The sequence below is a fragment of the Apostichopus japonicus genome, chromosome 8 (genome assembly GCF_037975245.1).
Source record: "Apostichopus japonicus isolate 1M-3 chromosome 8, ASM3797524v1, whole genome shotgun sequence".
NCBI lineage: Eukaryota > Metazoa > Echinodermata > Holothuroidea > Aspidochirotida > Stichopodidae > Apostichopus > Apostichopus japonicus.
Window position 1 is genome coordinate 4,489,199 of NC_092568.1, and position 15,482 is coordinate 4,504,680.

Consider the following 15,482-nt stretch of genomic DNA (forward strand, 5'->3'; position numbering starts at 1 on the left):
GGTGACTTTCTTTAAAAGCGTATGAATGTCTGTTGTCAGTTCATACAATTTTACACAGAATAACCACATAATTTTACACAGAATAACTTCGCCTGATGAGTCCCAAAAGGACGAAACCGGTCGTGAAGTGGAATTTTTCTGGTGTGTTATTCTTTTTTTATTTACTATATATCTGTCATACCACTTGCTACACATTCATTTCTTATTTACGGCTTGGCTTGCCTATAAAGAGTGGTTATTCTGTGTAAAATTGTCATATTCAAAGCACCAGGGGTGTACTCTGTACAATCATAACACTTGGGTAATACGCCCTCAATAACAGTTATACAAAGCCTGTGTATACGCATTCACACACCAGTAGAGTGATCGAGTGATACGGACTTCGGTTCGTGACACAAGATCCGGGGTTCGATTCCTACCTTCGCCTGATGTGTCCCAAAAGGACCAAACCGGTCATTTCAAACCCAATCATTTCTTATTTACGGCTTGGCATCAGCAATGAGAAGAGATGGAATGAAAGAAAACAACACCGTTATTCCGCGTATGTCATATATTTTTTCGCACAAACAAATGGTATAACCTGCTCAGAAATAGTGCCTTTCAAAACAAATATCTCAAATAGACGCTTATCTGAGCCTCTGCAGCGTTGCTGCTCGTGTCACTTTGATAGTCTTCATACAAATCATTTTATATTTGCTAACAATTAAGATCACGTCCGTACCTCCGGATGCAACAACCTTCTACCATGCAGGGAGTTGTTTTATAACAACTCACTGCTTCTACAATGAACTAAAATTTATCTTTTTCCCCTGTCGTGATGACAATTTAAGATCTTCTTGCTAAATTAATTTGGCACTGAGTAAATCATCCGTCGCTCTTCAAGGTTTGCTTATTAGTTTAATTTCTCAGTTTACAACCGGCCGAACTCTAATGGGGTTTCACACTTATTGGTGTGATGGACAGACTTGTAGCAAGCATATATTTACTAGCCGAGAGTTGCTGCTTTATAGGATAAATGATAAAATTGAGCCGCTACCACATTTATAAATCAGCTCACCTGATGTTCACAAGTTTAAGTGGATGGTTACACGTTTTATTTAGATATCTGTAGATGCTGTGTCCCGAGAAGAAAGCATATTCCGTCGATGATTTGCTTTATCAAGCCTCTTGGTAGATTTGGTGAAACTACTGGAAAATTTCGATCTGAAAGGTGAGTATTACCTTGGTTTGTTCTTATCACAAACAGGTCCTACATTTTTATTGTAAAAGATTCAGCGCGCGCAGTCTGTAAGTGATGCTAGTTGGTGGTGGGCGGTGGTCGGATGTGGGATGGCACCACCGACCAAATTTATTTCTCTCTCGTTAGAAAAATAAACTCAATTAGAAATTGGTAGGCCGGCTGAGGGCAGTGGCCATGAATAGCAAGTAACTGTTAAAGAGTGAATCTCACAGCTAAAGTGATAGCTTCCAGTCAGACTTGGTGTGCGCAAGTAGGAGGGGAGGACGGATACACTATACCCTCCATCTTTCACTCGGGGAGAAATGGTTCAGTTGATTTTGTAGAATCATCCGGGAAGAATAAAACCACTGCTACGAGTACTATTAACACAACCTTACGTTTATAGTTTGGACTAATTCATATAGCTTATATATATAGCCTTTGAAGAAGATCCTGCTAGGATCGAAACGTCAGGACAACTTACTTTTACACAGCTTATATGCGTCAGAATACACCATTTGACGTGTAATTTTCTTTATGGGGGTGGGGGTTTTGACCTCTACATTGGAATGGGCTTCAACATCCCCAGGCCCACACCCTCCTGTATAACATTCTTTATTCGCCTCTGGTCGTTCCTTCAAGGTTCATACCTACCTAGATCGGTCGGGGAAGTTTAGAATTTACAACCTCCCCAACCTTTGAAATCTTTTGCACGCCACTTCTTCATATCATCTTAAATGTTAATGACCTATATAGGAATGACCTATACTGTATACGAATAAAAACCCGTATAATAACAAAATTTGTTGCGTTCAGTTATATTGATATGTCCACAAGAGAAAGGTTTTAATGCTTCTGTTCTCACGTCACTCCCAAATGATGAGATGGGCATGTATGAATCTATACATTTATGGCTGAAAAATTAGTGATTATAAGAACTTTTCTACAATAACGTGGAAACCTGAAAATAATGTCGTTCCCTTCATACTGCAGAATACACATGTGAAGCTGTAATTAACCCTATATCAGCTCATAAATGTAGTAAGTTGGATCATTCGTGTGGATGCAGAGGCGTAGCTGAACTTCATTAGGGGCCCAGCATAATCATGGGGGGGGGGGGGAGAGGGATCAGGTTGGACTGACCCTACGACGCCAAAGGCCAAAAAGCTCTCCCCCTAAGGGCATGGGGTCCAGGGGCAATTACGCCCTGGCGAGGAGCATGGGGCGAATCCACTGGAAGCTCTGGGGTATATTTACAAAATTGTGGGCATTAGAATGAAGCATTTAATCTTCAAATGGTACTGTATCCGCACTAAATAGAACACAACATTCACCATTTTCCCATTTTCTTTTTTATACTCGGACTAACGGCCGGTTCATTTGATGGTGCAGCGGGATTGCGGGTGGGGAGGATGGATGATGGTAGGGTTGCATGGGGCATTGGAATTTGCACTCAAGCTGACCAATAGGAGGTTTCAACAGGAAGTATTAATAAGATAAATAGTAGCATTTTAATATATGTTAGTAATTGTTTCACTGCGATTTACAAATTTAAAAATGATCCATTATATTAAAATTCCTTCCTAATTTCTCTCGTCTCCTTGCCTTATTTTTTTTATGTTATTCTTGCCTCTCGTACCTACGCCCCTGTGGGGATGGGAAACGGTGAGTTTAGGAGAACTTTGCAACTTTAAACATATAACAATACAGTGACAGTTTTAACCCAGGGCGCCTGACGTTCTCTCCGGGGAAAATCTGGTTGCGCCACCATGACTGACCAGCAAAGGCGAGACGGATATTCCATACCATGTAACCGTTGAGAACTATGTAGGCCATTTGTATGTTTATTTCCAATCGCCATTTCCCGAAACCCCCCTTTTAACCCAGTATCTCAAGGTTCAATTCAGTTCTATGAAGATTCTTATGAAGTTCTTATTACGATTCAGAAGATGTTCGAAGATTAACACTTGCGTCATCAATTACGTAACAGAGAATCCAAAAAAAATCATCTCTATCCTTAATTGAACACTCTCCTCCTAACCCTCCCCAAAACGTTTGCTAAAACCTCGCTTCGGATCTGCAATGAAATAACTACCAAATAAAGCGGAACCAAAAGTTATTTCTGCCACTTTTCAATCATTTCCATATTTGTGGCCCGACCCCCTCTGTTTATGGCATATAACATAGCAGCCCTTTAATACCTAATCACTGTAATGTACTGTATGTTGTTTTATCTACTATGAGTCTTGATAACAGCAAAATGGCTGCGCACATCCGAAACCACGGTGTCATGTTCTCGTAAGTGTTTTATCACTCTCATTTGCCACTTTCTTACCTTTAATCGTCATGAAAGACAAGTTTATACATTCGCATGTAATTTTCTTATTTTGGGTATCATTTACGTCCAAATTCTTTTCTTCTATCTAATAAGACGTTCTTTAAGCTACGTGTTAATCGCACAGTGTACCGTTATAATAATGTGACCGAGACCTCGGTAGCCTAAGTTAGTGCTAACGCTCGAACAAGCGTACGATAGCCTAACGTTGGTAATTAAACTAATGGTACAGATATATGCTTAGGCTAGATGCGACTGACAAAGTGAACTAACGTTAGGCCGTCTGTATCGGCTACTATTAAAGGATAATTGCCATGGATTGCACGAAGTACGTTCACACAAGCAAACAAAAATGAATTCAGTTTGTATTTTCTTTGTAAAAACCTAGTAACATAGGCTAGGCCTAGGCAGTAGGGGTACAGAACTAGCCTAGTCCTAATGAGGTTAACTTTAATATTTCGAAGTTAGCATTGGTCTTCCCTTGCAATACAAGTTACATCAAGGCAAACCTATTGAAATAGCTCTGCTCCAGGCCTGGTATAATCTAACACTTCTTGTTGAAGAACAAAGCTCTTACTTCTTAGGCTAACATGGCTCTTGCTGGGACTAACTAGGGGCCTAGGCTCCCTGTTGAAGACTATGTTAAGTTTTGTTTTCAAAGAGCTCTGGTACAAAGGCTACCCGATAAGATGCAAGTAAATGGGAACTCAAATGGAACCCAAGAAAGGTGTTATTCAGTCAACAGCTACAGTTAGTCAGCCTGTTGTGTTAGCTTCTATTTACTGTGTAATATATATATAGTTTAAAGTATGATATCTTGTAAATTTCAATTTCAAACTCTATAATGTTTCAGCTTTATTTCATATCTCATGCAGTTTTCGGTGGACTGAACTAACAGGTTATGGTTTTAGGTACCTTACCGTTTTTTCATCAAAGGGGTTCGGTTGTCTGTGGGACAAGAATCAATAAAGGAGGTAGTGCATTTCCAACACAAAACAAAGTACCTAACCTTCTGTGTAACACATGTATACTTTTTATTGAATGCAACATATTACAAGTACAATCAAATGGTTACTTGACCAACACAATGTAAGAGATACAACATAAAGTAAAGAAAAGAACAATCGCAACAAACCAATAACAACAATCGCAAACCCTTCCTTGAATGTCCCTGATAAATAAACATTACAGCAGATTCATGCTCTAACAATAGCAAGCTAAGGGTACTTCTTACAAAGAAGCCCCCTGTGGATTAAGAAATTAAACCAAAATTTAAAAATTAATAGTTTTCAGGGTCAATCACTGCATATGTGCCTTAAGGAGAACATACTCTTTACAGAAATTCAATATACAGCTAAAAGCAGCTATTTTAAAGCAGCCCTATTGACCAGAATAGAATGCAAATGATGTAACCACAAAACCCCTCTTGAAGCTACACTATATTTGGCAATTAATTAATGGTTCCTTTCATATCCAAACATATGGACATCCAGTCACTTTTCCATATTGTTATCAATCATTTAGCAGACTTTGCAAAAATGCCAGTTTCCCAATATTTAAGACTTTTCTTAATTTTTGAAACTGTACGAAAGAATTTTTTGATGCTGAAAGTGAAGGAATTGAAGTGCGTAGTGAAAGTCATTGTCTTCAAGAGGGGGAAGGGGGGGGGTGCGGTAGAAGACTATGGAGACCACCAACTTAAAAACACAGCAATACACTGTGTCAGCATTCTTCCTAGATCAATTTCTATGATATTGTATGAATGTACTGTACCATCAGATAAATGTGTTGGTGACTGAAGGGAGAAACTAGGCTGGAGTCGTCTGCACTATTGAGCTATAAATTAGGTCACTCTATACTCTGGTATGATTTAGACCGCTAGTCGAAAGATTGTAAAATATTCATCAGCTTTGTGGACAAATTGACACGATTTTAATTATTGGTAATTGCCAGAAACAAATTAAAACTATAGCCAGAAACAAAAGTGGGAAATTTAAAGGAGCATTTCATAGCCATGAAATTGGAACCTTCTCTATCCTCTTCTCCATGTAAATCATTTTTGTTTTTATGATAAAAAGTAATATGAAGTGTGTTTAATTGCTGTCATTACGATTACCTTTTAATCGCTATATCATGATTCAGAGCCTTGCCTAACCTTGTTAATGAATTCTTGTTATTAATGGAGAAATCCCGTTGCCATTAAAGTTGATGGCTTATATTTACAAAATTATTGGGAATTTTCTATATGTCTCCAGATCAAAACCACATTGTCATAGAGCATGAAAAAATGAGGAAGTTTCCAAATTTGGTGAAGAATGCAACTAGCAACAGAAGAGGGAATGATGTTATAACTGCAATTGAGCTGAAAATGTTGACATTGTTTTATGAGTATCACTTTTTGACGGTACTTGATAACAATGTACTACAACAAATGGTGAATCATGATAAAATTTACAAATAGGACATTGACAGCTACTGTAAGCATATGAAGTAATTAAAACCAAAATTATATTAAACAAGAAAGAAACACTTTTGCAGGACAAAAATCAAGATGACATCATATGGTAGAACCCCCCTAATGTAACCCACTTCCTGGTGTACGAGAGGGGCTTAGCGGGTCAGTCTTGATAGGTCCCATCCAATCCTTCATATCAAGATCTATGGATGAGATATTGAGATGAGGTTTTGAACTAACAGCTCTGAATAATTCTCTCTTTAAAATGATATTCACATTATCTCCTCTGGAATAAACCTTCAATTCCTGCATCACCATGCTCACTACTCGGGCAGTTTTTAGATAGATCTAAAATGTTAACTGACATAATAAACATTTGATCACTTGAAGACAGTTTCTTGCTTTTACCTAAAGTTTTTACATTCAAACTATCATCTTTAAAGATTAGTACTCTACCGTGATAGTTCTGTGGACTGCGCAGCATCTCTGTACAAAGTCTGCTCGTACTGTACATACTAAGTAAGCATTTCATCACACTAGACAGTTATAACTTAGAAACTTTTTCATTGAAACTAAAGGATGCTCTTTAGTTTTATCATGGGTTGACTACTGTACTGTACATATACAGTGACATTTATATAGGATATATCTATAATCTGATCATACAGTTAACTAATTTCCTCAGAGTTTGCACTCCTGAGAGACTGTAACGATACAACAGGCGAACTCCATATTCCATACAGCAGTGTCCAAGTGCTCACTGAATGTATGGGATCTTGTTCTGATGTAAAGTACTGTATCTACTCTATGCCTGTGGTCTTTAAGATGTTTACGTAATAACAAGTTAACTGCTATCATATGTGGCTGATGTAATTTAAAATTTAGGCGTACATTGTTGCTATGTACACAGTGTGACTGAGTGTGTAGTACTGTGTATATAGTACTTAACAACAAAATGTGTACAGATTTTACCTGTCTTTCTATACCTTGCTCTTAAATCTTACAGAGCACTAGCATATTTGGTGAGCATTTGATTTATAAGGTACAGTAGCACTGAAGTTAATAACTCTCTAAACCAGTGTACTGTACTGTACAGTACACACAACAATACCTTTAAAGAAGAACAGAAAAAAATCCTTTAATATATATGAAATATATTAGTAAATATGTCCTACTTTTAGGACATTGAAGTTAAATATTCATTTTGTTAACAAATTGTTAATAAATACCAACAACATGTCATGTGTTCAGCATAAACTGTTTTAACTATATATACAGTACCTGGATGCATGTGTTACTTCAATGTGCTGTACCATACTGTGTTTTTTGCAAAGACTCATCTTTGCTTGGTTTGCCAAGTCGTTGCTTATTGTTAATGAGCTGTGATGTTTTCATTTATATAAATTTACATCCTCGTTGCCTTGATCACTTCCTTGGGGCATCAGAGCCATCAGGAAACACATAAAGGTTAGTTAGAACTAGTGTTGCTACACACATTGTGATATCGGTGTCAACTGCCAGACATACATGTAGCTCAGTGATGTCAAAACACTGACGAGCTAGCTCTCTATGGATATATAAATTCAGTCAGGTGTGGGTATTCATCATGTACTACATAGTTATGCATCTTACCATTACTGTATACTGCTAACAAAGCATGTATAATACCATGCGGCTGTCGTAACTGGTCTAGATCTCTGGTAATAAAACCAGGGGTCGCTAAAACCCCTCTAGGGTCGCTAAAATATTCGGAGGGTCACAATAAAAAGACTGGAAAGAAAAGAACATTGACAATAGCTGTGAAAAAAAAATGTGGAAAAATCTTGTCACTGTCATTAAATTACAAAAAATGTAAAATATAACACCATGAATATTACAACTAAGTGACCTTTCATTTAGAAATGTCCTGAAAAGGTAGGGAAATATCACCTCGTCAGTCGTTGAATCTTTCCAGGGTCACAATATCCACCACTCACCAAGCAGGTCAAGGTGAAAGGTAGTGTAACCGAGTCAGTTGAGGGTGGGAAGTACTGAACAGAAATCATCCCTATTGTCCTATCTTTCTTAGCAAAGTTCATGAAATACCCCCCCCCCCCAAAAAAAAGACCCCCAATTTATGTAATCTCTTCAAACCACAGACTGTTTTGGGGGGACAAACTCATACTATTTTTTGAAAAGAAGTCCCCATGTTACACATTGTACTACTTCTTAAATATTGTATTTAAAAGACACATGGACAATAAAAACTGTCATAGTTGTGTACAGTATTATTAGTGTGATCTTCCAGTGGTAGATTTTCCTGGATGGCGGGTGGAGGTTGGTTGATTGGTTTTGTATGTTGTGATCAAGGGTGGCGGAAGCACTTTTAATCTGGGGGGGCACCGACGTCGAAGGGCACTTTGCAGAAATTTAATTGGACTGATGCAGCCTGATATTTAGTACCCTTTATAACTCTTATTGTATTATCTTATATGCATATACACATCACTCCATCACCGCCCCCCCCTCAGTGGCGGAGCTAGGGGTAATGGTCAGGGGGGCGAGAATGGTATGTAGGCCGGGGGCACTTTCGACACTATCTAAGCAGAGCGCCACCACAAGTTGGCGCGGAGCGTTCAGAAATTTTTTGAGTAAAGATACTCCCTAGATCGCCGGAAATGACCCTTTCCGTGCCTTGCTAATTTGCAGATAAACGAACAATAAATAGGTGTCATCGCCATTTTGTCAGAAAATTACACCAACAAAATGTGACAAATGTCAAGAGGTATTTGAAAGTGCAATAAAATAGTCAATAATCGCGAATAAGTAAAAAGTGGTAAAAAGCTGAAAATGGCGCCAGCAGTCATTTTGAGTCCGTCAGGGGGGGCATCCGCCCGCTCTGACTGTATGGACGCTCCGCCACTGCCCCTCCCCCCCTCTCAAGGAAAAAATGCATACTAGCACTGCAATATCCAATGTGCAAATTGGAAACAAGGAACAAGTTTTCTTTCGAGACAAAATGAGGTGAAATCATTATAAAGTCCAAGTCCATACACACGCGATCGATACATGCATGAAAGCAAATGAAATATATCAAAATACGAAAGGATGGGGTAGGTTATGGGATATTAAAACTAAACTCATTATTCATAGTAGGCTATAAATGGCTTCTGCTTATTACAAAGTCACAATGTAATATAGCAATGTATTTTTGAAAATGTATTAGGATTTTTTGACAAATTGAATATATGCATAATGGCACTCACCAGAATGTTAGAAGCCTTGTGGTAGTAAACATTTGAGTTTGACCCACAGAAATTCATTAATACTTCTAAATTAGGATTAGATCTCCTACTGAAATATCGCTGACCTAATAAGGTGATCAAGAGTACAATTTTTATGTAGAAGAAGGGCACATTTTTATCCTGATGAAAAGTGGGGGGGGCACGTGCCCCCCCCCCGGTTCCGCCGCCCTTGGTTGTGATTGATACAGTTTCTCATGTTTATCTAGACTTAGATCTTTTTCCTGCAGCAGTGGTCCATATTGTGAACTTCCATGTACCTGTGTTTTTTGGAAGATTTTCAATACAGTTTAAATTCAAACGCCGTACTAAAAGTATATATAGTCTTAGACAAATAAAAGTTTGCATTGAAATAGTCCACCCCTCATATGTAAATTGAATAACCCAGTATAACTATTGCACAGACTCACAGTTCCCTCTTCAGTACAAGTTTGGGTAATATTTTGAAATGAATGCATCAATTTCTTATCCAGCTGGTGTACAGAGATGAGGTTAATCTCACCTTTACCCGACAGATAATTTATTTATTTTATGCAAATTCAGTTAACAAAGATTGTTATTGACATCACAGAGTGACAAGCTCTTCCAGCTTTGTTTAGAACAATATTTAATTGCCAGGATAGCTATGTGAGTATTATTATACACGACTGTGGGTTTGTTACAAACAGGAAAAGTTTAAGCTAATGGACCTTGCTATTGGCTTATTTTAAGGAGGGTTTTGTACTCTGTATATATATATCGCAAGAGGAAACGTCAAACTAGCCAATTGAAGCTACAGTAATCCCTAATTGAGGATATGCTGGTACTCTACTGCAGGTGTTAACTTGAACAGGCAGAGAATTGGATGGATGTTTTCTTGTTGAGATTTGATGTCAGCATGTCAAGGTTTGGGTGGGGGGGGGGGCTAAGGGGAGAGAAATGATTTATTCTCAACTTGACCTATCTGAAAAGGAATGCATCGCTTAACAACTTGGACAAAGCTCACAAAAATTTAGTAATTCCAAACAAACTTTGTATAGACATTTTAGTTTATCTTGAAAATGTGGGACCTTCTCATCTAGTTAAGTTTGTTCAGATGGTGATTTCGACTACTGTGGAAGAAAGACTGTGTATTATTGGAAAGTACTTTAAGCCATTGCCTTCAGTGTGAAGTTATTTGTTTCTTCCAACTCCAGTTCCATAAAGATTAATATCAATATGTATTAGGGTACTGGCAGAAGATACTTAATATGATAATGAAATGCATGTACAGTATGTGTTTCAATATCTTCATAATTATCATAATAAAAATCAACATTCAACTTGTGTAATTTTTATAATAATTTTTGATAATAATCTTACTAAGGCCATTATATATTATAACGCCATATATAATTATGATTCATCCGTTTATATATATATATATATATATGTATGTAAAGTTAATTTCCAGAGTGAAGGGACTATTAACAATGTTTTGTACAAAACGATACTCCACACAAGTTGTTTGGAAAATGTTTTTATATTACACGCTATCACAGGTTGATTTTCCTGCAGTCAGAGCTAGTAGTTTTGTTTGTTACTTGCCCACTGTAATTTTACATACTGTACAGTAGGATAACCAATGATGTAAGACTCTTATAGAAGGAATACAAAATTTGAAACCTTGATGACGAGTTAAAACACCTTTTATGGATTATAAATGTTTAAATTCTTGTTCTTTTCTTTTTTGTTATTTGGTTTTTAGAAGAGGCTTGCATCTGCTAGTAGCAGTGCTGGTAATACTATCTGGAATGGCAAGAGCAGTGGATAAATCCAACTTTAAGAAATGTGACCAAAGTGGATTTTGCAAGTAAGTTGTAGCTCAAGAAATTTTCATATATATTTGAGACGTTAAATGTTTGGAAATCGATCAATAGAAGTTGTGCAGACAAGATTTGGCAGTTGTTTCTTAAGTTTCTTGACGTTTGACTCTAACTAATGAGTCTACATTAACTACATGAAAGTATTTCAATTTTGCTCTGGACATGTTAATGAAAAAATCAGTACTGCAAGGCATGCTGTTGTTTGGCCCCACTTATTTCCACTCCTGCTCCCCACCCCACTCCCCCTCTCTAGTTATACCCATGTAACACTGTTCCCCTGTCTCTGTCATTTCTTTCCCCACCCCCTACTCCCCACCCCACTCCCCCTCTCTAGTTATACCCATGTAATACTGTTCCCCTGTCTCCCTGTCATTTCTTTCCCCACCCCCTACTCCCCCTCTCTGGTTATATACATGTAACACTGTTTCCCTATCTCTCTCTTTTTTCAATCCCCACCCCACTCCCCCTCTCTGGTTATACCCATGCAACACTATTTCCCTATTTCTCTCTTATTTCTATCCCTACCCCTACACTACCCCCACTCCCCATCTCTACTAATACCCATGTAACACTATTCCCCTATCTCTCTCTTTTTTTCAATCCCTACCACTTACTCCCAACACCCCTTTCCCTCTCTCTATTTATACCCGTGTAACACTATTCCCATATCTCTCTCTCTCTCTCTCATTTCTAGACGTAACCGTCGCATCCAACCAGGCAGTTCTCCATACGCCGCTGACCTGGATTCAGCAAGGCTGGAGAATGGAGTACTGCATCTCAACGTCCTGAACACACAGACCGGCATTCTCCTCAAGCTGGAACTTTACGCACTTCAGAATCAAATGGTCAGGATGAAGATCAATGAAGTTAGCCCTCTGAAGCCCAGATATGAAGTCCCTGATGTGCTAGTAGCTGAACCAGAAGTTGCTAGGTGAGTATACTGTACTGATCTCTCTGTTTTGTTATGTTTACTTTCGTTTATAACTGATTTAGAGAGACTGTTGACTTGGATGGATGTTCTCAGCTTTTTAATCATCTTTTGATCACTTTATGATGTAGAATATAATGAGTAGGTGTTTGGTGGAGCACAGGTTGGTTAATTTGAAGAGGAGTTAAATGATAGCAAAGTATTTTTCTGGAATCTAATAAGTAGATTGATATTGTATATCACCCAAAAAAACAGACTATTTAAACTGCTCTTATTTTTTCCATAAATGACCAGATCTTTGTTAGGTAAAAGGCATATACACCAAATGATGCAGAAAAAGCTGTTTTTAGTCGTTCAGAGGAAAACAATTCTTTCTTTTCTCAACATGCAGTTGGCAACTAGGTGAAAAGAGCGAGAGTGTTCTGGAGGGTTCACACGGTAACGCGATGTCTTTTGTCTTGACCGCCCAGCCGTTCCGCTTGGACATCCTGTATGATGGTCAGCTAGTCACCAGGGTCAACTCCAGAGGACTCATGAACTTTGAACACCTTCGGACCAAAAAGAAGTGAGTTCGTCTTCCACCTTTCTTCTGCTCTGCGTGAATATTTTAATAGAGTGGTTTGTTCTTGATTAGAGGTTAGTGAGATTTATGTATGTATGATTCCAAGTTCAATTTCCCTAACTTGTATATTTAATACTCTGATATATATTGTTAAGTGATTATTGCCTCCCAAACTTGCAATTAGCTGGTAATTAGACTTCCTGGTTATTGACATTAACTTCCACTTCAATTTTCCTTATGTTATACAAGGAAGGGCCTTTAGGTTCACTTGTTCCAACTCTTTTACTACTCTGTGAATTGTTTTGAAATTAACAGTTTCTTATAGTAAACATCGTGCCCCAGACTAATTGCGACAAAATTCCAAACGGAAGGGAAATCAGATAATGGCAAAACCACTTGAACTTGGATTCGTACCTGTCAAGTTTATTTGTGAATTTGTTGGAGGTATGCAGGAAGCATTGTTAATCTATATTGTATATCTATATGGTACTGTAGTAGTGAGAGACCTTCCCAAGGTATTAAATGTCTTGATGTTTACATCAAATTCAGATTGCAAATGTTGCATAAAGATCCCCAAATAGGTAGAACGATAACATTGGTGTCGCCCTTCGTCACTTTGGAAGATATTGACATAAAACTAAAATAGTCGCAGTATTGTGATCCATTAGAATTTGAGTTTACTGGCCTAAAGATACAGACTTAGTGTTCAATATACACCAAACCTATGCATTTCTCCTACAGTGTACACACTGATTTGATCTAAAGTTGTTACTTTTTTTCCGGCCAAAAACTAAGACCTGCTTGTCCTATGTGGACAACCAGAAAAATCCTTAAAAATTTGCCCTTTCTTGCATACAGAGAGATTTTGTTAATTTCCATGATCATAATACTGTACCTGTACATAGAGGAAACTCAGCACAAGTTGGCTTTAGAAGCAATTTTTTTATTTTTTGTGGTTTTATTCAAGTCGTCAAATCAAACACCCTGTTTAAATTGTAATTAACATTTCTGTCTCTCACTCCATATCCACCAGCTGATCTTATCACCTTTTATTTTTATCTGGTTATAAAATATCAAATCTCAGCGTGTGTTTTAGATTAGGAGTACCCCAGGAGGTTTCTCTCACTGTCGACTCGCCAAATTTTGTATCGTTCATCCTAAGATATGCTAACTCTCTGAAACATGTACATGTATGCATAATTCAATGCACGAGGCAACTAGCACAAATGCAACTGCACTACTTCATTCATATTGGTGTGAGATGGCTGATTGTTTGAGAAATCCTTTTGCATGTAAATTTACAGGTGATTCAACTTTCATGTGCATTGATAGAAAAAAATTGCACTGATTTATGCAGATTTAGAATGTTATATACAAAACTGCTCTGTAGTAGAAGTTTGTATTAATTCATATTAAACGTTATACTGATGCTTAAAAAGCAGCCAACAAATGATTAAGTTAATACATTCCTTGATAATACGACCTGTTATGTTATTCCCAAGTGCTGAGACAATTAAATGTCTCAATGAGGAGAAACGACTTATGGATGCAGGTAAAATGCTTTTGGAACATGAGTGATTGTTATTTGACTAACTCCTAGCATAGGACAATACCTTAGAACTGATTGGATCCTCAATGTACAATGACATAGCATTTCTTTTTCTCTCTGCAATTTCACTTAACCTCTAAATGTTGTCAAGTGGTCTACAACAATACAACATAGTAGATGTAATTTAAGTCTAGCCTAACCTGTATACAGATGTACCTCGGTCTAGCCTAATCTACAAACAGATGTACCTAGGTCTAGAATAATCTGCATACAGAGTACATAGGTCTAGCCTAACCTGCATGTACTTCTGTAGGCCTTGTCAAGTCTGCATACACATGTAGGTCAAGTCTAATCTGCATACAGATATATCTAGGTCTAGCTTAATCTGCATGCATATTTAGCAAGGTCTAGTCTAACCTGCGTACACATGTACTTAGGGCTAGTCTAACCTGCACACAGATGCACCTAGGTCCAGCCTTATCTGTATTGCTTTAGTGAGGTTGTTGAATATTGTCATCCAATTATTATAAATACTTGCTGATGTATCAATTTTTGACAAGCAGAAATACTTCATATCATCCATGTGGAACAATTGCAAAAAGTAAATGATGAATGAATAAAATGTTTTATAATTCACAGAGATGTATAGTATCATTGAAATGCAACAATCTGCTGTACATTTCAGGTTTTACAGTTATCTACAAGTAAGTTTCAGAAGTAGTAGCCAAAGTATTTATTTTTTTGTTCTTCTTTTTACTTTCTCCTTAGTGTTGATCCTCCTCAGGATGAGAATGAAGAGGTAAGTTTCTCCCCTTTCCTATATTTTCCAACATTCCCTTTCTCTTATCTTTCATTTGCTATTAATGGTTTTTTCCTGTAGTAGGTCATTATTCTATCAGATTTAAGACTTTTGCAAGTCTTTTAGAATCTGCTAACACCAAGAACCCATTATTAGTGCAATAAGGGATGTTTTGATTACTAAGGTGGCTACATTACATAGCAAAACATAAAGTGATTTGAGATAGCATACATATAGCTGTCTTAATTAAAACAGTTAACAGAACAGTAAACAGAAAACAATATAATAGATAAAAACAGGAAATCTGAAAGTATATTCATGATGGTGGTCGTTTTTTCCCTAAAATCTTTCAGGAGAAAAAAGAGGAAGAGGGAGAAGAGCAGGAAGAAGAGGTTGCGGATGATTCAGAAATAGAAGATGAGAAGGCGGATGGCATGTGGGAGGAGACATTTAAAACACATCACGATAGTAAACCAAATGGTAATGTTTCATTCTTGTGATCTATCTCTA

General features: G+C 37.5%; 1 protein-coding gene across 4 annotated transcripts in view; it reads left to right on the forward strand.

Annotated features, from left to right (window-relative positions):
- Positions 1–1,130: 1,130 nt before the first annotated feature.
- LOC139970419 (neutral alpha-glucosidase AB-like) overlaps positions 1,131–15,482 on the forward strand; it is a 35,305-nt gene continuing 20,953 nt past the window's right edge. For 2 of the 4 annotated variants that reach the window (XM_071976073.1, XM_071976075.1), the window contains exons 1-6: positions 1,131–1,210; positions 11,017–11,121; positions 11,829–12,065; positions 12,454–12,627; positions 14,942–14,972; positions 15,326–15,452. In XM_071976073.1, the coding sequence (XP_071832174.1) occupies positions 1,146–1,210; positions 11,017–11,121; positions 11,829–12,065; positions 12,454–12,627; positions 14,942–14,972; positions 15,326–15,452 (739 nt within the window). In that variant the 5' untranslated portion in view covers positions 1,131–1,145. Of the gene's footprint in view, positions 1,211–3,390; positions 3,518–3,853; positions 3,883–11,016; positions 11,122–11,828; positions 12,066–12,453; positions 12,628–14,941; positions 14,973–15,325; positions 15,453–15,482 lie in introns of those variants that run through there. The other 2 variants (XM_071976074.1, XM_071976076.1) reach the window with 2 other exon arrangements.